Source organism: Neovison vison, chromosome 3, assembly GCF_020171115.1.
Source record: "Neovison vison isolate M4711 chromosome 3, ASM_NN_V1, whole genome shotgun sequence".
NCBI classification, from domain to species: Eukaryota; Metazoa; Chordata; class Mammalia; order Carnivora; family Mustelidae; genus Neogale; species Neogale vison.
The window spans coordinates 21,367,289-21,391,531 of NC_058093.1; the positions used below are offsets into that span (position 1 = coordinate 21,367,289).

Consider the following 24,243-nt stretch of genomic DNA (forward strand, 5'->3'; position numbering starts at 1 on the left):
TGGACTTTGGGTGATAATGATACGTCAGTGAATGCCCATCCTCTGTAACAAGTGTACCACGCCAGTGGGGAATGCTCATACTGGGGGAGGCTAGGCATGTGTGGAGGGTAGTGGGTATGTGAGAAATCTCTATACCTGCCTCTCAATTTTTCTGCGAACTGAAAATTTCTCTAAAAAGTAACGTCCACGGAACAACAAAACACAGCCAGAAACCTTTGTTGGAATTGAAAGTCTCTGCGTGTGGACACGCTCAGTGGGAGCCTAACAGCCCTGCGTGCAGAGTTGCATGGCTGCCAGATTTCCTAAAAGAATTCTTCGTGCTCAATAAACTCTAGTAAAAAATAATTGTAGTTTATTAGTACGCAAGTTTAGTAATTCTTCATAACAAGGTTCTAGTGGGCTGACCCGATCTCTATTAAAAATAAATTTTTGGATTTGCCTGTTATTTGCCCGTGGGAAAAACAATTTTGAATCATTTGAAGTCCATGACGGGGTCTCCCCCAGCCCATCGCAGGAAATGAACCACATTTTTCAAATTACTGATCTTGGATAACAGCTCCTTGGATTATAATCCCAGGATTAGGCTTCTGATCTCATTTTTGTTATTAAACTGATGTCTGATCTGGTGTGTGTCAGTGTCATGACATCTTACAATATAATAGGGACTATAATGGTTGTTCCTTAACTACCTTGGAATGATGTGTGATGTGAGCAAATGACAGTAGTAAGACCTATCGCTGAGGGAAAAGTAACTTCACTCAAATGTTCTTTTTGCTAACACAAGCAGAATGAATATGAAATGATGTCTAGATAATAATCCTCAAAAAGATACATGATTACCGGGTGATGCAGTCTTCTGCCTGCTTCTCATTGTTCATCTTGTGGTACACGACAGCGCCCACAGCCAGGGGGCCTGCATCCCCGCAGAGGAAGGTGATGGAACGCTTGCTCAGACTGTTCAGACTTTGCTTTACATAGCCATGTGCCATCTGGAGGTAAGCGGGGTCCCCGAACACATCATAGAGATGTAAGTAAAGCAGAGCGATACCTGAGAAGCAAAAAGAAAATAACGTAAAGATGAAGAACGGGCTGTTGACTGTATTAGTTTGGTTTGCTGCCAACTCAGCAGTGTTGATTGTTGATAAACAATAAGTAACACAAACGTAAACTACTGGAAGTTCAGATGACTTTAGTTCTAGACACAGCTTTATTACCAAGCAGCTCCAAGAACCAGACACAGGCACTTGTTCTGTTTCCTCATCATTACAACCATAAATAACAGGCACTCTAAACACATAAGTTTATTATTAATCCTTGTCCCACTCTATTGTGTGTTAACGTATTATTCTTGATGGTTACATGACAGGTTATGAAAACAATGGTTCTAAACAGTCACCTGTTTATTTAACAAATAATCATTTACTCACCAAAAAGTAGTATTTGTTTTTGTGAGCTAAAAAAAAAAATTAAAGTCTGGGGAGTGAAAAACTCAACTTCTCCTCATAAAGAAGTTAAGTTTTTGAGTGAGAAGGTAGGTAGAGTAACCAAATTCCCTACTCCAGTATCATTCCAGGCAGATTATAAGAGAACTAAGTTATGTGAGATCTGAGAAAATAAATTAAATTCCTCCTTAATTTTTTTCTCTGCCAGGGACCCAGCCACTTTAGGAATTAGACTGTAAAAACTGCCAATGACTTTTGCTTTGGGCTGTACTTGATTTATCCTGCTCTTGAAGCCTGCTATATACATATAATTGAGGCGTTGTCTGAATGTCCTTATTCCGAATGGCTGTTCCAGTAGATAGAGCCTTCCCTCTGAAGCTGACTGGTCTCAGGGCAGACTCAAAGATGTGGAGTAGGGAACCTGCCCGCCTGCAGCATTTCCGGAAACTCATTTCTCCCCTTAAAGTACATTTTCCATCTCATTTACCATTTTTAGAAGTTACAGAGCCTCTGTTTAAATCTAAATTAATAGAGCCCATCTCTTCATGGATTTCAGTGCAGTAAAAATACAGTCTGCAAAATTACTTTTCACTGTACTGAGGACAGTTTTAAATTTAGATAGTTTTCTCATTTTGCATGGATAATCTCCAAAGCTTTGTGCTACAGACAATTCAATTTCACATGTATATTAAGGCCAAATTTTCATTTCCTCCCAAAGTTAATAACCTTGTCTGCTCTTTCAAAGTGGCTTGGTGTTAGTAATTCCACAAGCTGATGATCAGACCTACCAGTGCTGAGGGTCTGTAGACATAAGTGTACAAAACCACGTGTACAAGAAAAAAAAAACACCAAAAACCCAAAACCTCCTTTTCACAAATGATCAATGTCAAGAGCTTCTTCTCCAATTAGGTTCTTAAATGGCTTCATCTCCATCCATACCAGGCATCTGCTGGCGATCTGTTTAAATTGTTACCCTTTCATTTTGGCCTCCTATTCCCATTGCTGCCTGAACTCCCCTAATTAAGTTCTGTAAGCACCACAGCCAGATAATGACATGACTGAGGTCTGAGAAAATACAAAGTGATTAAATACAAGCCCAATGATTGCTTTCCTTTTCAGACCTTTGTCTCTCATTATCAACAATTCCTCTTGGCCTAAATCTTTAACAAACAAAACCCATTAAAGTTTGCAGTTGTAAGGCTGGATGCATTTCTCAGGACAACCAGGAAGTCATTTCTCCAGTCCTCAATATTCCATTTAGATAAAAAACTTTTTTTTTTTTTTTCCTTTTTGATCAGCAGAGAATTATCTTTCCAGCTTCTGGCATTGCATAACCTCAGGTTCTGGTTCTCTCCTTTGTCTCATTCTGGGCCTGAGTGTCCATATATTTTGATTAAGCAATCTGCTGCACCTTGCAGTTTATGGTCTCTACTTCCCGACACAAAACACCCATGATGAAAAGGTGTTCAAGTGAGCAGTGCTGCTGCCAATTTGAAAATATTTCCTGGACAAGCCTACCAGAAATCAGTCTAGGTCCAGGGTATAAGACAAAACATGAGAGTCAAAGACATTTAATGCCTCATCAATACTGTATATCCCATATGCCCTAATAGCAAAATGGGGGAATTGTGTGTGGCTAGAAGTCTTGAACCTAATCCTTATGCTGTTCCAACCTTAGCAATATTCATGCATAAAACATCACCTTTGCATAAATACCAAATGCTGAGAGGTAACTGGTGAGGTGGGAAATACAGACATAACCTCAAGGGCTCGGCAGGGAAAAGTCCCCTAGTCCCCTTACATATACTTGCAGCCCTGGCCTCAGTCTATGCTTTAAAAACTCTTTTCAGAGCATCTTGGTGGCTTAGTCAGTGAAGCCTCTGCCTTTACCCCAGGTCATGATCCCGGGGTCCTGGCATCAACTCTTACATCAGGCTCCCTGCTCAGTGGGGAGCCAGCTTCTCTCTCTCCCTCTGGGGCTCCCCCTATCTGTGTTCTTTCTCTCTCAAATAAATAAATAAAATCTTTAAAAAATGATTTAACAAACCTTTTCAAATATAGTTTTTATCAAAATAAATTTGTTCTTCATGGAAAAAGTCAAATAGTACTACAAGGCTTAATATGCTTCTCATCCACCAATATACTAATATGCCTCTAGGGAAGGGCCAGGTTTGGGAGGGAAGGGTTACAGGTGCATCCATTCATAAACTCATTATCAAGTAGGATTCCAGTCTCTAAAGGACACTTAACATAATGAGAAAGAACACTGTATTGGCTTCCAGGATAACAACCATCAAAACTGGTCCTGACAGGACTCAGCACAGAATGATGTATGGAGTTTAATCTTTTTAATGCTTCCTTTTTTTTAATCACAGGATATGCTTAACAGAGTATCCTTAACTTAAGGATATCCTTAACAGAGTATCCTTAACAGAGTATTCTGGGCTTAAATTTGAGTAGTGGATAAAATGTCCTTCTATATTATTTGCTAAGCAAAAGGTAGAATAAAGGAGATTCACTTCCTCCTTCTACCCTTTCACATTTTCTTTCAGAATAGAAAAGACTGAAGTGAGATTTAAGTTTTGATTGCATTTAATTGTAAATACACGCTCCAAATCATTTTAGGTCTTAGGATTATTCTATTAAAAGAAAAAAGAAACCCACTCTTCCCCTCTTCTAAATTTGGAGGGATTTTGACATTTTCATTGACATAAAATTGATTCTATTTCTTAGATGCTTCACTCTATGATAACTACTGTGATTAAGTTATGAAAACTAATGCTTTTTTTGGTCTGAATTTTACTGTCTTGTTACATTTGCTCATATATATGATTTAAACTTATTGACATATTCTAAATGGGAAAATAATCCATATGAAGAGAGATATACTGAGAAATGAGTAAAGCAAAATCTAATCCATTATTAGCCCATTAATCCCAAACTCATTAAAGATGACCAATAAAGCATTTGGGTAACTAATTCTGTTAACTAATGAGTACTCTCCTTCAGGAATAAGAGATTATTCCTACTCTGGTTGGTTGTACTTCATTTCCTAAAGGGTAGAGGAAAGTTGTGATAGGTATATCACCTCTATTTTACATCCAAATCCAGATTTAACATCAGTAAAAAATGATCAAATACCTTTTAGAATCAAGCAAGTTAAGTCAGTAAATGTTTTAGAAATGCCATGTTCATTCTGTGGTTATTCACAGCTTTGGAGACTGGTTTGGTGGAGAAAGAATGGACAGAGGTAGACAGAGTATCCTCTCCCTCCCAGGGGGGCAAAAATACACCATCAAGGAGAAGAAGGTATGGATGGGGTGTAGGCCAAAAGAGGAAGCTGAAACAGAGCCTGTGCACAGTACTCTCAGGAAGTGGAATCAGTCCTCTGAGCAAGTCCATGTGGATGGGAAGGCTAGGGGATGACATGGTTAACAAGGACAGACTCCTTGGAGGCTCAAATTATTAAAAGCCAGACACAGAACTTTAGGCTTGATGCTAATCTATGATTGGTTTATGTAAAGGAGTGGTATTCCCCCCAAAAAGCCCTTTTTTTTTTTTTTTTTTAAAGTAGGCTCCATACCCAGTTTGGAGCCCAATGTGGGACTTGAGCTCATGACCCTGAAATTAAGACGGAACTGAAATCAAGATTTGGACCTTCACCAATGGAGCCACCCAGGTACCCTAAAAAGCATCTTTCAAAGATAACCCTATGGGTTAGTCCAGGTCTTCCAAGAAGGGCCTTTATTAGGGAGTCCTAGAGGGATACCACATGAAGAGTGCTACATGGCCTTACACCAGCGACTAGAGGGTTTAGCTTGGAAGCGACACATGCCACTACCCCTCCAGCCCCCGAACTAGAAGAGGTCACCTCACCTAATGACACTGAAGTTGAGAGGTTTAACCTCTCAAAGTCTAGAAAGAGAGGAGTCCAGAAAGAGAGGGACACCAGACGTGGGTGAGCACTAGACGTCTAACACAGGGCCTGGCCGTGGGGAAGAGGCAGAGAGGATTGAGACATTCATCAGACGTCCAAGGAGAGAGAGAGAGAGAGCAAGTAGGCAGCTGGATGCACCTGGAGTTTAGGGAAGAGAGGACAAATGTCCTCCATAGGTGTGGGGAGTGATGTGACTCCTGGAGTAGTCACTGATTCTCTGATGTACTTCAGGAGCAAGTGGACTGGAAGACTCATCAATCCAATATAAGTAGGGGTTGCTTTTAATAAAAACAACAACAAAAAAAACCCCTCCTTTTTGGTCTGAGAGGCCAGAAGAAACCCAGACATATATTATCTGATCTTACAACTCCCAGAGCTGGTTTGGTTGCTTATAACTGTGGTGTCCAATAAGACAGTTTCTAATCATAAGTGTCTAGAAAACTTTGAGTTAATTAAAAGCAAGCAACATTTAAAAATTCAGTTTCTCAGTCACCCTAGCCACATTTCAAATGCTCAACAGCTACATGTGGGTAGTGGCTGGCGTAATGGACAAGAAAATAACATCTCTATCACAGTGGAACATTCTAAGGACGGCACTGCTCTGAACACCAGAGATCAATGTCATTGTGCAGAAGAAGTTCGGGAACTGTGGCACTGCCCCCACAGTTCATCCTAGAAATCTGTTTTTGAAATGTTGACAACTAATTTACTTCAAAGAAAAAAAAACCGATACCATGAGGACTGAAGAAAACTTTGCTGTAATAGGAATCTGTCCTGGTTTTTAGCATGAAAGCTACGAACTAGATTTTTCTACTCTGTCTCCTTCTGTAGCTCTTACTCTGGGAAGGGAGGGTAAACTGCTTAGGGACACTTCTAAATGTGCAATTTCCTTACTCAGCTACTTATCCCCAGTAGTACTATAAATATAGCCAGCTGTTGAGGAGTAATTAATACTAAGCCTTTGAATTTCCGAGTTCATTAGTCCTATTCATCTTGACCAATCAAGACCTTCGCACATCTCCAATATATGTGGACATGATAAAAATCTCCACAGATGTATGAACTCTCAAAAACACTTGTCTGTAATTCTGCACTTTAGAGATTATTCCTTAATAGTGTTCGTTTCTTTTATAACCAGTCTGCACTGATGTAAGAACCTTTGCCATGATAGTTTCTCTCTGCAAAGTACTTCCTTGCAGATTGGGGTCTTGTAAAGATTCTCTTTGTGTGCCCTGGCAGGAAAAGTCACGCTCACACTGAAATACCACTGGAGTCACTGGACGTACCCAACTAACACCCAAGAACAGGTCTCAAGAGTTTTGAGTGATATGTAAATAGGAACTCCCTAAAAAGGTGATGGGTTGTTTTGAATAAACTGCTCCCTAGTTAAAACTTTGAAAGCTTATCAATACCATATTTTTTCCCTTTCAGATTTATGAAAATATAAGTGACCAGAAATTCTCTAGTTAACCCCATACAGTATGATCACCTGTCTTTCTCTATCAGGTTGGTACTTTCTCGTACTTTGTAATGGTTTCTTTCTTTTTTTTTTTTTTTTAAAGATTTTATTTGTTTATTTGACAGACAGAGATCCCCAGTAGACAGAGAGGCAGGCAGAGAGAGAGAGAGAGGGAAGCAGGCTCCCTGCTGAGCAGAGAGCCCGATGCGGGACTCGATCCCAGGACGCTGAGATCATGACCTGAGCCGAAGGCAGCGGCTTAACCCACTGAGCCACCCAGGCGCCCTCTTTTTTTTTTTTTTAATATTTTATTTATTTATTTGACAGAGAGAGATCACAAGTAGATGGAGAGGCAGGCAGAGAAAGAGAGAGAGAGAGAGAAGCAGGCTCCCCGCTGAGCAGAGAACCCGACCCGGGACTTGATCCCAGGACCCTGAGATCGTGACCTGAGCCGAAGGCAGCGGCTTAACCCACTGAGCCACCCAGGCACCCCTTTGTAATGGTTTCTTAATTTTGTGTCTGACTAAGTGCATTTTTATTTTTTCAACAAAATTACACTTGTCTAGGGGCACCTGGGTAGCTCAGTCGGCTAAACTCCTGATTTTGGCTCAGGTAATGATCTCAGGATCCTGAGACTGAGCTCCCACATCAGGCTCTGTGCTCAGCAGGAAGTCTGCTTGGAATTCTCTCTCTCCTTCTTTCTCTTCCCCTCCCCATCTCTCTCTCCCCCTCCCAACCTCCCTCTCTGGAAACAAAACAAGACAAAACTACAGCCGTCTTTAGGGCAGGGTTCCCACTCCCAGTCACTGTGGTTACTGTGCACAGAGCTCTCCAAAAAGCCTGTATGTCAACACTGCCCAGAGCAGCGTATCTGCTCAGCTGTCCGCTTAAAGCCAAGCAGCACAGCCTGCTGTCCACGGACAGCTGCTGTTCTCCAAATACCCGAGTACAGGTGATATGGGGAGAAAACCAGCTGTGACTCCGCACCAATAATTATTGTCCCAAGCAAAGAAGTAGAAAAGAAAGAGGGCAAACAAGCACTCAGAAGATGCATCTTTTCTCTTTTTTATGTATTTCCAGAGCTGACTGTCCAATGGGAAAAACACTTAAAAAAGAGGAGACCTCACAGTTTCTTCCCCCTTCCTTCAGTGCCCTGCCTCGTAACTGTCAAAATGGGAAGTGCTCTTAGTCTCTTATTCAGCCCGCCATTCACAGGTGATAACTCTTTCAACAGAGTAGTCACTAAAAGCTCAGGCTCAGGGATCACTGCCTGGGATTAAAGCCACCAGTCACTCACTGTGCGTTCTTTTTTTACCTCATTTACGAAACCTCTCTGTGCCTAAGCATGTTCACCTATGAAATAGCTACTCCATAGATACTGTGAATCATGCTGATTATTACAAGTCCCTAGCACATAGTAACTACTCAATAAATACCCAACCCCATCAGAATGATTTTCCAGCGTTGAATCAGTCGCTTTGTCCTATCTCTGATGCCTGAATGAAAAGGACAGAAAGAAGAGAGGGAACCATAGTCTTCCCATGTTCCTGCCTCTCTCCACCCTTCCTGGCTCCTCTGACTAGAAAAATGTTCTCTATACATGTGCCATCTGGCCCTTCTCTTGAGCTTTCTGGGAGTCGTCTGACTTTAGGTGTTCCCTCTTCTTTTTCTCATGTAGTAATCTATATTTGTACTATCTAGATGCTCTGTTTGAGTCTAAGGAGGTAAGTTCAAGTCAGGCAGCAAAAAAGAAGAAACCCATTTTACAACCAGGTCTAAACGAGAGGGTCTCTATTCAGCTTTATCAAGTAGAGAGTGATATTATAAACCTTCTCTAATTTTTGAGTTCATTTTTCAACTGGATCAGAAGTCAAGGCAAAGAGATGTGACGGACTCTTCTACATTCTAAGACGTATGAAATGAGTTGAATTCCACTCTTTCCTCATTCCACCTAGTTTGCTTTATTGTTTTTAGTTTGTATAGGTGGTATACTATAGAACAGTAATTGCAGAACACTCTCCCTTCGTTTGTTCGTTCGTTCATTCATTCATTCACCCATCCATTCAGTAAATATGTATTAAGCACCAACTATGGGTCTAGCATTGTGTTAAGTGCTCAAGTTACTGGAATAAAAAAATGACAAAGCCCCAGCCTCCTTGTTGTTGTCTATAAAAGGCAAGTTGCTTAGATATGTCTTCTTTCTTTTCCCTCCTATCATTTCTTCTGATCCATCAACATTTTCTTCCTGCTCTCAGTGTTTCACCCAAGCACACTGCTAGCATTTAAACCCCAAACTGTTTCAAGCCTGTATCTAAGTCACTTAAGATAACCTGCAGTACAATGACATCAACCCCAGAGAAAGTGCAGTCTGCAAGAAAGCGCTCTGGCAGGTCTCTATCTAGTGGTCACTCTGAAGGGCTCTAATTAACCCAGTGGACATCCACACCCTTTATTCCTTCCGCTTGCCCTGACAGCTCTGGCTGGAATGCATATGTGCTTCTTATGAAGGTGAAGGACACAGGACTAGGGCTCAAATTAAACATTGAAATGCTGGCTCAGATTGAAGAGCTACGTAATAAAAAGATCAAATTGCAAAGAAAAGATACTTGGCCAGAGTGATTCCTTTCAAATAAGTCTGGTATCAGCAGAAACTAAGTCCCACATGCTAAAGCTGTAGCTCAAAGGCTATACATTTGGCAGATCAGAGGAAGAGCATCTTGAAACACTTTAATGACTTGCATTTAGAGCGCAAGTTAATATTACTCCAGGGATTATGCTGCATATCCTCTTATTTAAAATGTTATCTGATACTTGAAAAGAGGAAATATATGCTGATCTTCGCCTCATTAACTTTGTGAGTTGGTTATAGAAGATTGGGTTACGTCTTTTAGAACTAACGCCCCTAGAGTCCTGTGTGGGTTTTTTGTTTTTTTTTTTGAGTGTGAGCTGATCATTTCCCTTAGGAATCATCACAGTTAAGAGTGGGGGAAAAAATGAAATTAAATGAGGGCCAGCACTTTCTCTCATTCTCTCTTAAAGACACTAGTGAGATCAGTTACCCCTTGGGTTTACTTACCTTTTCTCCTAGGTTATCTGCAAAAGCAGCAATCTTTCCTCTCGAACGCTTATTTCTAACACGAGAATACTTCATCTAGTCATTTAATTCTTTATAATAACAATTTCTCACCAGTGTTTTGTAATTTCTATTTTACAAGCCATTTTAGAATTTTTTTCTTCCTGGAACCTAGAGCTACCTGGAACAAAACCCAGAGCAGCCCAAAGGCAGGGACCGTGAGGCTCTCTGGTGAGTCCCTACAGATTCCCAAACACCAATTAGGACTACTCAGTAGCTGGCCATTGGATTTGATCTTAAGAGACCTCCACTCTGGTTCTTTTGTTTGCACTGTCTGCTGCTATGTGCATGACATAAAGAACACTTCTTGATGGAGCATCTGAAGAACCAGAATATTTGCCCTTCTTCCCTAGCTGGGAGTGCATCCTATAAAGAACTGGTAAATCTACCAGGAAAGGATTATGGCTGAGAATGAATAATTCAGTACTTATTGTTATCATATGTTATACATCAGTATCATGATGCATTACACTTCAATGTACTAAATTTTATAAAAGAGGATTTCAGTGAAAAGAACTGGGCCTGTTCATTTCCAATATCGCTTATTAACAGCTGTAAGAGCTACTGATTGTTTTCAGTCTATGGGTAATACTTCATATGCAAAGATCCTCAACAAGCCTTTTCAAATACAAGCAATTATAAGGACAAGCTTCTGTTTTGGCCCAGTTAATTTTCTATCTTGAAACCACGCTGAATATATTAATTCAGGATTAGGAAGCAGGAAGCAACTTCTGTAGCAGAATGCTAGAGATTTCATTCTTTTGGCTGCAAATGCCCATAAATCTTTCCAGGGTTTACTTTACATCCAATCCCAAATAACTTCTTCCTATAGACTTTTAAATAGTAATTACTCTTACCGAACTCATGCTTCCCACTTTCTTTCCAAATTCCTTTCATAATTCATCTAATTTTTTTCTAAAACACTTAAAACTGACTAGTCATTAGCCACTTCTAAAATGTATGTACAGCATGAGTATCATCACGTTATCACTGCTCAACTCACTCCGTCTTACGGTTATGTGTAGACCTTTTTCACTAATCAAATGTATGGAGTGAACCCAGATGTAGATGTGGAGAGCAGATATACACACGGTGGCACACATTCTCATGGGGGAAAGACCAGGCTTCTAAACATAAAACTTGTAGCACGGACTCCTAACTTTCTCACTTACTGGCTCTGTAACCTTCCATACGTACTCAGCCTTGTTTTGCTTCAGTTTTCTCATCTGTGAAATGGGGATACAAATAGTATCCATGCCGTAGAGTGGTTCTGAGATTTAGGTTAGCTAATTAATGCAAAGCACTTAGAATGGTGTCTGGCATAGGACATTAGTTACTGAGGCACATGCACATACACTCTGGCTCCTGTCATTCAAATGCTGAGCCTACCAACATTTTATTAATAGCAATCACTTTTAATCTTTACGCCTGTCCTTTACCAGTAAAATGATCAAGAACTGCATATTGATGATCCTCATTCCCTTGGGAACCAAAATTTATTCAATATATTTTACTATTAAATTATTGAATTCTTGTTTCTGAACATCAGTAATAATTTGTTAATTCTCAGTTACTGTCTGCAAAATTGATTATTCACAATACTTCATTCCTGGATAAGCACAAGACCCCAGAGTGATTTATTACCATAACTGCCTCCCTGGCCAATATGAGATGGCTGCGAGGTTTGAAAAATTCTCCCCTCCTCCCTTTCCTAGGGTCAAGGCATTTTATCCCTCTGTTGTGAATAAAAAAAGGTAGAAGCTGTAAAACTGCACTGACAACCCACAGGAGTGAATATGTAGGCTTCAGTGAAAATGACATCTGAACCCTAATACAAGCCTGTGTCAACTGTTCTCATCACCGTTATATCCTGTCAATAAAAACCAAGATAATTTCAGCTGTAAAATAGTTCATAAAGTGAAATACTTTCTAAAGCAGTGATTTGCTTCTTCTAAATTTTTATGTAAACCTATATACATTCCCCTTACCAATAAAAATCACATACACAGTACTTTCTATGGTATATAAAACATAGGCATATGGTAGTATGGTATACATAACATAGGTACAGAAATTCTAGTAAATCTCGTCACTATTCGTTTCAATTTTTCCTGAAAAGACAGAAAATGGGAAAAATGATGGGAGTCCAATATTTCAGTTTTAAGTAACGTGAGTCTCCCTCGAAACACAGAACAGGCAAAATATTGCTTAGGAAATTTCAAAATACTGCATAGACAAAACTTCCCCCAGATGGACAGACATTTAGATGGAAAAAATTAAGGATTGAAAGAATTAAGGCTCTTGTGCAAACACAGGAATAAAAAAAAAGTATCACTTCTCCTGTTATATAGGACTTACAGCAGAGGTTGCTAGGTCTTATCCCTAAATCCACTTAACCCCAGGGAACAGACTACATTTACTATCCTTCCTTGCTAACAGGTGTGACCATGTGACTATGTTCTAGCCAATGAGACGTAAGTAGAATTGAAATGTTGAGTGGGCCTTCCAGGAAGTCTTTTAAAAGGGGAGGAATGCGTTCTTTTTTACCTTTTTCCTTTCTGCAGCCTGAAAAGCTGATGTAATGTATGACTCTTCAGCAGCTATTTGGCCAGGAGGTAGAAGTCAGTGGCTGAGGGATAATGGAGCAGAAAGACAGGAACCTGGGTTCCTACTGACATCCTGAGGGCACTGTATCAACCCTGAACTACACTGGCCTTCTTCTACATAAAAGAAAAATAAACTTCTATCTTATTTAAATGTCACTGTAATTTTGATTTTTTGGCATATATGCAGCAGAACCTAACCCTATCCTAAATTCTAATTCTACCTGAATGAGCATTAACTATCAGATCATACTTCAATTGGGGAATGAAACTTAACAAAAGAGGATGGTATTTAAAGTTCTAATTAATAATAATCATGAAGTTTTCTTATACAAACTACATAGTGATAACTTGCAAAAGCTTTCATTGTATACTGACAACAAATGCTCAAGAACTACCAATTTTTGTTGTTGTTTTTTTAAAGATTTTATTTATTCATGTGACAGAGATCACAAGTAGGCAGAGAGGCAGGCAGAGAGAGAGGAGAGGAAGCAGGCTCCCTGCTGAGCAGAGAGCTGGATACGGTACTTGATCTCAGGATCCTGAGCCAAAGGCAGAGGCTGAACCCACTGAGCCACCCAGGCGCCCCAAGAACTACCCATGTTGAAGAAGGTGATCAAGTTCTAAAGGTTTTCTACAATAAATGTTTCCCCAAATAATATAATTTTGGACAAACTAGCAACAAGAGCAAACAAATTAATATTTATAAAAATACGATGTTAACTTTGGTGAACAAAGTTAAAGACATGGAATCCTTCTTTTCTAAAAGGTATCACTCTTTGAAGATAATATGGGGAACGCATGCACAGTAGGATACAAATCTGCACATAATTATGTAAACACTGCCTTGACACACAGCAGCAAGTATTTCTACTGTGTTAAAATGTTTATGAATGTATTTTCTGGCAATAAAATTGCAATAATAAAGACACCATACTTGGTAAGATATAATAAAGGGAGGAGAAGGTATTGACATGATTTTATGTGTCAAATTAGCTTTAGTTTCTTATGCAACTCAGAGTTTCATGCTATTTAGACTGTCTAAACACTGGCAGGGGAAGAAAAGCATTTTGCTTGTGAAAACACTGGAGGAGACAGTCCATTTTATGTGGGAATAATGGCTTTTTAACAGTGCTCAATTAAGAGGCCTCAGGACCCCTGCCTCAAAAGCCATTAGCAAATTTATCTGGCAGATTTTATGCTACATCATAAAACAATCTAAACTGCTTAGTATGCCAATTGGCCTAAGACGCCCGACATACAAGCTGCTGTTGGGAGCCAGCAATGAGTATCATAAATACTTAAAGATAAAAAGTTGAAGGATACCAGCATTCAAAGGAGATGACACTGTTAACTCACACTGCCAAAAAATTTAAACACACTTGCATTTTGTTTTGGAGTCAAATTTCTTTTCTATTTCCATTTCTATTTAACCTTTAGTTTCTCAAATAGTCCTGGCAGTAGAGGCCTGATTGATGGTTTTTCCGAACATTGTCAAACTATTAATTTAAAACTGAAGTCAATCCCCACTTCTTTCCCCCTAAAGCAAGGTACCTTATAATCTTATAATATGTAATAATATAAACTCATCTGAATGAGTAAATAGGATAGAGGTTTAATTTCACTCTTTTTATAGACAGGAAATTGAATCTAGCCATCTGTTTCAGTATCCTTTTTTTTTTTTTTTTTTGGCCAGGAATAACAAAATAATAGAAACTCCAATAGTATTAGGAAAAGATCTGTAAGTCTGGTCTTTAAACAATGTGGAAATCAAGAGGAAAGCTAAATAACTGTGGATTGTACTTGTGCTATTTTGTTCAAATTCTCATGATGTTAAGTAGAGAATAGCAATGTTCATTTAAATGACAACTGTTGTAATAACGTTGAAGCAAAATACTTTCACATTTATTCTCAGCTTTAACATATCTTTTTTTTTTTAAAGACTTTACTTATTTATTTGACAGAAAGATCACAAGAAGGCAGAAAGGCAGGTAGAGAAAGAGAGGGGGAAGCAGGCTCCCTGCCAAGCAGAGAACCCAATATGGGGCTCAATCCCAGAACCCTGAGATCACGACTGGAGCCGAAGGCAGAGGCTTAACCACTGAGCCACCCAGACGCCCCATCATCTTTAACACATCTTATGTTAAGCTTCTAAAATCATCCCAAATCATAAAACTAAGAGGGAGGGCCTTTAACTAAGGGCCATAAAACTAAGAGGGAGAGCCTTTAACTAGTCCATTCCTCTTATTTTATAAAACACTGACCTTAAACATCCTTGAGAGTATAATTTTATTCTGATTTTTATCTGCTTTCCTGACTTCCTAAGGACAGAGAGAATCACTTGCCATTACCAAACGGTTTGCTTTTAGTAAATTCCTGCCAGAGAAACCTCTCAAAGTGCAGTCCATTAAGGACGATCTACATCAGGCCCACTGAGGCTTGCAAAATGCATATTCCTGGGCCCCGCTCAAGACCTATTACACTGATTATCTGCACTGTGAGGCCCAGGAAACGGCACACTCATGACAAGCTCCACTGCCTTAAAATCAAATTTCAATTTCTCAAGCTGAAAATCTGTTCTTCCTGATCTCTTTTTCAGAGTAACTGGAAAATACTGAGTCTCTAAACTGTGCTTCTTTAAGATTATAAAGCTATCTTTCTGTCTCTCTCCATTAGTACACTAACTGAAGTTCTTCAACGTTCCTTCTTTCATTTGTCTCTCTCTCACTTCTTGGACATCTATGTCCTATTTCTCCCCAAACTTTCTCCAACCTCTCAGTGACCAGCAAAACACTGAACGCAAACCAACCAGCAGTGACTGTTCAGGAAGATTAGTTCATGGAATTTCTGATTTACTCTGTGTTCACATTTGGATCCCCGTTATGTGGTAACTTAAAAAAATGACACATCTGGGCATGTTTTATATTCTGCGGATTAATTCTCTTTACTTCTGTTTCATACACTGTATTCTGGGACTCTTCCCAACTCTTCCCACTGAGATTCCATCTCCAAATTAACGACGTAATGCTAAACATCAATTTTGCTTTCCATAAGCAGCCATCCAAATTTGTGGCAGGTATGCATTCCATGAATATGCTTCCCTTGCCCTAAATTCAGAGCGCTGTTCGAGATCCAAATCCCAAGGCTAGGCTGAGAGCACCGCATTCTCCCGGAAGCAGTTACTGAGCCACAGACCCGGGAAGCAAGTGAGGGCGTCCGGTCAGTCGGACACACTTGCGAGGTGATGCTTTGGCTCCCCTCTCCGATGCCTATGCTAGCTCACCGGCAGCACTTCTTACCTGCCCAGCCAGTGTAAGCAGTGCTGTCCCGAGGGTCTGCCGACTTTAGGCCCCGCTCCATTTGCTGAAGCAGCTCTCGAATCTTATTGTTTATGCGTTGTGAGAACTCAGGAGTCAGCTGTAGATATTAAAGGGAAAACAAGTATCAAAAAATATGGACCATTCAATTTCCTGGACTAGAGACTATCAAAAATAGGAGGGTATTTCGTTTCCACTTGGACCACTTCTTCTGCCTGGGAGAACTGGACAATTATTTTATCCTTAATAGCCCCAATTAATAAAACTTAAAAGGGTTATGACATTTTCCTACTCAAGGCAGCAAATACTTTGTTACTAAAATGTCTTACATCAAATTTATAATAAAATACTGAAGTAGACTGCTGATGAAAAACTGCCATGCAGGAATTTCCACCTAATAGGGAATGTTATTTAAGCTAATATTTTTTATTATAATAAAAGTCATCTTAATAAATTAAGCACACATCAGAAGATGTTTGCTGTTTTCCAGCTATTTAAGCAGCAACAATGTTAATTCCCTAAGGAAACACTCTCGTTGCTTTTGTTATTAAAAGATGAGGATAAACATTTATAAAATCCACTTGTAAAAAATGGATAAACAATTTTTAAAAACTGTAGAAGTAGTGTAAGAAAGTCCAAATAAATTCAGAGAAATCAGGAGCCTCACGCAGAGTGGAGAGAACATCAGACCTAGCATCAAAAAACGGCCGGCACAGTGCCTAGCAGAAGAGGGGCTTCATAAATACTGCCCAGTGAGTGAAGCTCGCTACATCTTTATCCACTATTAACTGAGTAATTGTGCTCTACTCATAACTTCTTCATGCTTCAATTACCTGTATAAAGTCAGGATAATAATACCTGCCCCACAATTTTAAAATTCTCGCATTCAGGGATGGAACTGTTGATACTTTGACAATTTTAAGCAGTCCAAGGGTCTATAACAAGTAATAATTTGGGTATGGATTAAAGAGCACATGAAAGTTGTGGCGGTGGGGTAGTGATATCCATACAAAGCCCCCAGATGCTGGGTAAGCTGTGAGGTCCACAAAAACACTGTTATTTATCCTAAAGGCAATTGAAAAATATTTCGCAAGTTCTGTATACACTGAATCATGGAGAGTCTTAAAAGGTCACTTTAATGTATCCCTCTAGAATTTTAGAAAACTGCTGATTCCCAGACTTGGATTTTTCAGAGCAGTAAAATTTTAAAACAATGGTGGGGAATATTACATGGGCACAAACATTTCATTTCACCATGTAAGGATTATAAAAACAAACCTACTACCTGCTAACGTCATCATCTCATTTTTTAAAATGAGATTTAACACTGAAACAAGAAAGAAAGCAGTATCGGAACTGTTATAAAAGATATTAAGTATTACTTCTGATAAGGCAAATCAAACTATCAACCATATCTGAGTCATTTTTCTGAAGCACCACGGTCCTTTATTTTACACTCTGAAGAAGAAACCCACGGTCTGACGGACACACTCCCATTATTTAACAATTTTTGCCAAGAGGTTAAGATTTCAACAGGTCTTGAAAATACATTTAGTAAGATAAAATATACTTCAATATTAATATGAAAGGTCTATAAATCTCAATAGACAGAAGAGTGATCTATATGAGAACATGTCGTCCTCTGTTCATAGATCATGGCTAATTCATCAGTTGCTGGACCTTACTTTGAGACCAAGAATAAGAAAACCTCAGTCTCAGGAAGGGAAGTTACTTTCTATTTGTCACATAACTGCATTTAATAAAGGTCACCTGCCAGAGAATATTGATTGCTTATGACAGACCACAAAATTATTCAAACTCCAGCAACTATCTGCAGAGTCTCCAAAAGCCCTCTTTTTTCTGATAGATGCCAGAAAACAGACCAATTCCTTATTGAAACCTCTGTGTTAACAATTAAGGAGGACAGATCTCGAGGGTCTGAATCATGATGCTCAACATTAAACAATTTTAGAACTGGTATGCTAGCTAGCTTCTGGAATCTGTTCAAAACCATGTGTTAGGTGTTAAATTACTTTCTTATTTTGGGACCAGAGTTTAAATTTATGAGTATCTTTTTGTCACTCTTAAAATGGTTAAATTTGTAAAAGCATTTAATTTATAAACAGCATGAACAGTGAGCTGTATTTTATTGAAGGCTTCTGTTATTAAATCCTTAAGTGTTCTCTTTGCCAAATCTGCATGAAACAGCAGGTCTTCCTCCAACAAGATAGGACAAAATACTTCAACTTCAGGATCTGCAGAGGTAGACAGAACACAGGTCCAAATGGCCAAAGGGAAGCCATATGATGTCATGATCATTATAAGAAGCTTTGCTTGGGTGGTTCAAGTTTGTTCTTTAAAAAAAAAAAAAAATCAGGGGTGCCAGGGTGGCTGTCAGTAAAGCATCTGACTCTTGGTTTCAGCTCAGGTCATGCTCTCCTGGTTGTGGGATTGAGTCCTGAGTTGGGCTCTGTGCTCAGTGCAGAGTCGGCTTCAGATTCTCTCTCCTTCTCGCTCCGCCCCCCCCCGCCCCCGCTCTAAAATAATAGATAAATAAAATCTTTAAACAAAATCAGATTGACTCTAGATTCCTATATATTTTGGTACCCTTCTATCCTACAACTCTTCTCCAGTTCTTTCATTTCTCCTACTTGCATTAATGATGTTGAAGTAATCCACTGTGAAAAACGTTTCGAGGGAAGAACCAAAAGAGCCACATAAAGGTCACTTGGCAAATACGAAATCTCTAAGGCCATTATATCTCATGGAAAGTGCTTTTCCTATGGTGAGTTTAGAAGAAATAAACTAAAATAATAAATAATTAAAAAAAATGTGCCCACTTTAAAGAAATCATTCTCCCAACCTAACAAGCTCTTAGAATTTCTCAGCTAGACACTCTTAAGAACTGTATTCCCTCTTTTTTATTATGTTCATTCAAAGAGCCATGAGAAAACACAGGCCTATAGTATCCTCTATCAAACTTCTCTTTTGTTCTGTGGTTTATAAGTAACATTAAGTTACTGTTTTATTTCCTCCAGCTATAGGGATGTCCTGTAAAAAAGAGGCAATAGTAGGAAGAAAGAATTTCACTCCTATGTCCTTAATTTTTCTCAGCACTTTCTGTTTAAAGATGTCTTTACCACGCATCCCCATTTACGCTCATTTACCCTGCCCTGCCTGTATTTGCTTACAAATATAAAGCAATAACATGGAACATGTGACATACCCCCAGGACTCCTTCCCTCTCTTTAAAAAGCAAGCCAAAATTGATCAAAAATGCAAAATTACATAGGAAAACGACTTAATCGCCAATTTTTATAATTTAAACTATCAGTGATTGAGGCTATTTCAATTATGAATATTAACAACAGTGACTTCTTCATAGAAATGTCAGAACTCAAATGGTATATTTTGACACGTATTTTACATATTTATCCTGAAATTACGTATATTTTTAAAAAGGGGCTGCTCATCCCTTTCTTTCAGGCGAAACTGAGCTAGCTCCCTTCTCCACACTAGGGGCTGAAGGTAGGGATGCAGGCAGATGTATCCCAAACTCACCCTCCCGGCAGAATCAAAGTAGCCTTCGGCCAGGGATTTGTTAAAATCGGCATAAGGATTCGGGAAGGCCCTTTGAGCCATGACGCCGGAAGCGAGCCTGCAGAAGAGGGGAAAAGACGAAACTGGGCTGAGACAGGGGCCTCGGCCGAGTTGCGAGGTCGGCGGCCAGAGCCCGCGCCACACCTTCCCTCCAGCTCCTGGGCCACGGCGCAGTCCCGGTGGTCCGAGTGGACCCAAGGCCCCCCGCGGCACAGCTACTAGGGCGCTGCACCTCCGCGAAAAGGCTGTCAGGGCCCCGTGCCCACCGCCAGTAAGTGACCCCGTTTTGCACCCTTCGTTCCCACTCCCAGGATTTGTAGCTGCGGCAGGTTCACCGTCCTGAAGCCCGGCCAGGCCTCGGCCTCTCGCCCCGCAGCCTCGGACACCAACAGATGCGACGCTTTCACCGCCCACTTCCTGCCAGCCGGACCAATCAGAACCTTCGACACTCCGGAGGTCCGCCCTCTTCTCATTTACAGTTTGTTAAAGAGACAGGAGTGTGATTTCTAAAGGATGGTACCGGGTGCTTTAATTCCTGGGTAGCTGGAGGAGGGACAGAGCTTAGAGTAACGTGCAAATGTGCCCTGTATGTCCTGCCTTTCTTCTCTTTTAATATTAAAAAAAATTAATTCAAGTCCAGATGAGTCATAAGAACTAGGAATTTATCTGGAGAAGAAAAAAGACTGCTTTGAGAAATAATCATATTTCTACTGCTCAGACTGAATAAAATGGGGTAAGATAATGTCTCTACAGAGACCTTCCAGACTTTTTCTTTTGTTTCTTAAAAAACAAAAAGAAAGAAAATAAAACACCCCAGCTACCACTAGCCGCATCAAGGAAAAACAAAACAAAACAAAACAACAGGATATATTGAAGAAATGGATAATGGGTCCTTTGGCGATAATTTATGATAATTTAATCTCCAAGGCACTAAAGAAAAGATATGAATGCCCAAGGGACAGACTGTCAAATGGCAACTGAAACTTCAGAGAAAATGCACGAAAACACAAATCACAACTCTTAAGAATTTTGATCTGCTCATTAGTCTAAATTGGACTGTAATACTGTATACTTCAGTACTTTAAAAAAATAGCTAATATCCAACGGAGTAGGATATTCACAGCACTGAAATTCCATGTTTAACAGTCTCCATTATCTGAAAATCAGTCCTTTCATTTACGCTTAAAGCCCACCTGGTACACATTAGTCCCATTCTGTTGCTCAGAGGATTCTGGAATTCAGTTAAAAGTCAGAGTCACTCTCTCTGCTCTTTCCTCTTGTTTCAGTGAAGCCTTTGAGCGAATAACATCCAGTTGGTGAAGCTCAATTCTTACTTCGCCCCCACCTTGGCCCAAAATTGTTGCTTTGTGGCTGCCATCTCCAAGTCTCCTTCTGACCTGCTCCTCCCCAGTTTGTTTTTTTAACTGTTGCCTTCTAAGGCATTCATTAGTTCCTTTGCCCAATTCATGAAGATTTAGTAGAGGCCCTCAGTAAATCTCAAATTTGTACCATTCCTATTTTAATAGATGGGTGTGTGGTAGTGCAACTCATAAGAAAGAAGAGAAAAAGGAACGAGAGGCTATTTTATCAATTTTCTTAAATGATTAATGGCTTACCATCAGTTTATCTCATTCACAGTCTTTATGAGCAATTACTATCAGGGCGGTATTTAAGTAGATTAATGACTACTAGAGGGAGAGAGGCAACCTAGACAGTAGACTGTACTCGAGCAGAAATCAGAGTGGAGAGGGGAAGTTGGAAGGAGAGTAATGGAAGAGTAAGAAGGGAAGGAGAAAAGGAGCATCTTTGTCAGCTTCAAGGACAACCTCCCGGAAACCAAAAAAGTAAATGGAAAATGTAGTGAGGTAGTGTAGGGGTTCTCAATCTCAGTACTGTTGATATTTGGAAAGGGATGCCTCTTTGTTGCAGGACCCTGTCCCATTCATTGCTGTATGTTTAGCACCAACCTTGGCCCCTGTTCATCCAGGAGCCAGTAGCACGCACTCCCCAAGTGCTGACAACCAGACATGTTTGCAGACATTGCCAAATACCAGATATCCCTGGAAGGGGTAGGACAAGGAATTGCCCGTGGTGTGTGAACGCTGACATAGTGTAACCAAAAATGCTTAATGAGATTAGGCAACTGTTAATTCCAGTGTTCTCATGGAAGATTTGCTTTGCGAGGATAATGCGCTGAAAAGCAATTCAGGAGGAACTTGGGGTGGGAGGTTTTGTTGTATGTGTTCTTGTGTTTAAATCTCAGGTGCAGAAATGAGCTAATTACTCTCCTTGATTTTTAGTATAACATTATCAATGCATGCAAGACCGTATTCTATTTTAATTTTTCTCTTAGTTCCCGGTTCTTATCCATTCTTCTCCCCCAGAAGGCAATCACCACAATATGTTTAATTTATATATCTTTTGGAAAATATATCATGGGTTTTGCAAGCATGTACTTTCAGTAAGTAAAATAGTGCCGCAAATACTCAACAACTTGCGATTTAGATGCTCTGTGTCGCTCCGCATATAACTCGTCATTTCAGACGATGTGAACTATTTTCACAGGATGTCTCCACCCTGTTTTACTTATCCTTTCCCCCAGGGATGGGCACTGTTTCTACCTTCCACGTCACCAATAGTACAGCCAGGTGTATCCAGGCACCTGTTCTCAGAAGGATCTGGAGGTGAGTATTCCGGAGTTCCAAACTGCATCTGCCCTCATCCACGGTTTCGCTTTCCGCACTTTCCGTTCCCCTGGTCAGCCTTGCTCTGGAAACAGGTGATCCTTCTTGTGGCGAATCGTCAGAAGGTCAACAGGAGCCTAACGCTACCTCACGATGCCTACGTCCCACTCCTCACCTCATCCCACCACGTTGGCTTTTTGTCATCTCAAAGCATCACAAGAAGAAGAAGAAGAGGAGGGGTGAGTACAGTAAAGCACAGTACAGTACCATATGGAATTTTGACAGAGAAACCACATTCACATAACTTTTATTGTATTTTTGTAATTTTCCTATTATTAGTTATTGTTGTTAATCTCTTACCGTGCTTAAGTTATAAATGAAATTTTATCATAGGCATGTGTGCTAAGGGGGAAGAAAATATTGTATATGTAGGATTCGGTGCTCTCTGTGGTTTCAGGCGTCCACCAGAGATCTTCGAAAATATCTTCCACAGGTAACGGGGGACTACACTTCCCAGAAGCAGATTGCTAGATCAAAGGACATCTTGTACTTGGTTTCTCTAGTCCCTTTAGAATGCTTTGCAGAACTACTGGACTAGTTTATATTCCCTCCAATAGTATCTACTAGTTTCTGTCATTTCCATGTCCTTTCCAACACTAGTTATTATCAAGAGTTGTAGTTTTTGCAATTCTAATGGACAGTGTGGAAAGATCATTGATGGTTAAGCTTTCAGTATTTTTCTTGCTAAGGATGTTGAGCCTTGTATCATACTAATTAGACGTCTGGCCTTTCTCTGAGATTTATTTGTTCATATCGTTTGCTCGTTTTTCTATTGAGTATTGCATTATTTTCTTGTTGATTGGCGGAGTTGTTTTTGTTTTATTTTTGTTTTTTGTGGGAGTGGGTAGGTTATTGTAGATATTAATCTTCTTCTAAGTGGCAAATATGGCTTTCTGCATTTTATTTTATTATCTTTTTACTTTTTTTAAAAGATTTTATTTATTTATTTGACGGAGAGAGAGACAGAGTGAGAGAGGGAGCACAAGCAGGGGGAGAGAGAGAGGGAGAAGCAGGCTTCCTGCTGAGCAGGGAGCCCATTGTGGGACTAGGATCATGACCTGATCACGACTGAGCCACCCAGGCACCCCTATCTTTTTACACCTTACATTTAGGTCTTTAGTCTATCTGGAGTTCATGTTTGAACATAGCATGAGGCATGGATCCAGACTTATTTTGGAGAGGGTATAGAAGTCTTCTGAAAGTTCAGATATAGTCAAAGTATGAACAAGTTCTCTCTTTGTTAGCCAGAAGAACCCATCAATCTGAATTAGGAGAAATCATGCAGAACTCATTTCTTTTGTTTGTTTTGTTTCATTTTGTTAGAGAAGCAACCCAAAGAAATTCTCCTTAGCCCCGGCCCAAAAGAAAAATGCTTGACCTTGACATATGTGTGTTAGTTTTCTAGGGCTGTCATAAGAAAGGACCACAAGATTGTGTGGCTTAAATGACAGAAGTTTATTGTTTCACAGTTCTGGAGGTTGGATAGCCAAGATAAAGGTGCTTGTGGGGTGGATTTCTTCTGAAACCTCTCTCTTTAGCTTACATGTGGCTGTCTTCCCCCTGTGTCTTCATGTGTTTCAGTTTCCTAATCAATTCTTAGAAGGGCGCCAGTCATAGTAGATAAGTATTCACTCTAATGACCTCATATCACCTTAATTACATCCTTAAAGAAGCTATTATCTCAAAAAAAAAAAATAGAACCTATTATCTCCAAGTATGTCCACATGCTGAGGTACTGGCAGTTAGGACTCCAACATATGAATTTGGAGTGGGGGGAGGGGTCACAATTCAACCCCTAAGAGTACTATGTTCATCTGTGGCTATGGTGGCTGAATACATTTGTGGTCAATATACTTTTGATTGTTGATTTTTCAAGGCCCATTCCATTTCTTATAAATTTAGAGTAATTTTTTTAGAAAAAATATTATGGTGTTCCTTTTCTTAAGTGCCTTGTGTAAACTCTCAGGAAATAATCATTGTATTAGTGCCTTTGAAACAGAATACTTCT

The 24,243-nt window shown here is 39.8% G+C and overlaps 1 protein-coding gene across 3 annotated transcripts in view; it reads right to left on the reverse strand.

Moving 5' to 3' along the window:
* Positions 1-19,897, reverse strand: part of LANCL1 (LanC like 1) — a 38,881-nt gene extending 18,984 nt beyond the window's left edge. Inside the window, exons 1-4 of one of the 3 annotated variants that reach the window (XM_044241518.1) lie at positions 19,784-19,897; positions 19,453-19,549; positions 15,874-15,991; positions 841-1,048 (exon numbers count right to left, since the gene is read on the reverse strand). In XM_044241518.1, coding sequence (XP_044097453.1) covers positions 841-1,048; positions 15,874-15,991; positions 19,453-19,533 — 407 coding nt within the window. In that variant the 5' untranslated portion in view covers positions 19,534-19,549; positions 19,784-19,897. Of the gene's footprint in view, positions 1-840; positions 1,049-15,873; positions 15,992-19,452; positions 19,550-19,757 lie in introns of all 3 variants that reach the window. The other 2 variants (XM_044241519.1, XM_044241520.1) reach the window with 2 other exon arrangements.
* Between the last annotated feature and the right edge of the window lie 4,346 nt (positions 19,898-24,243).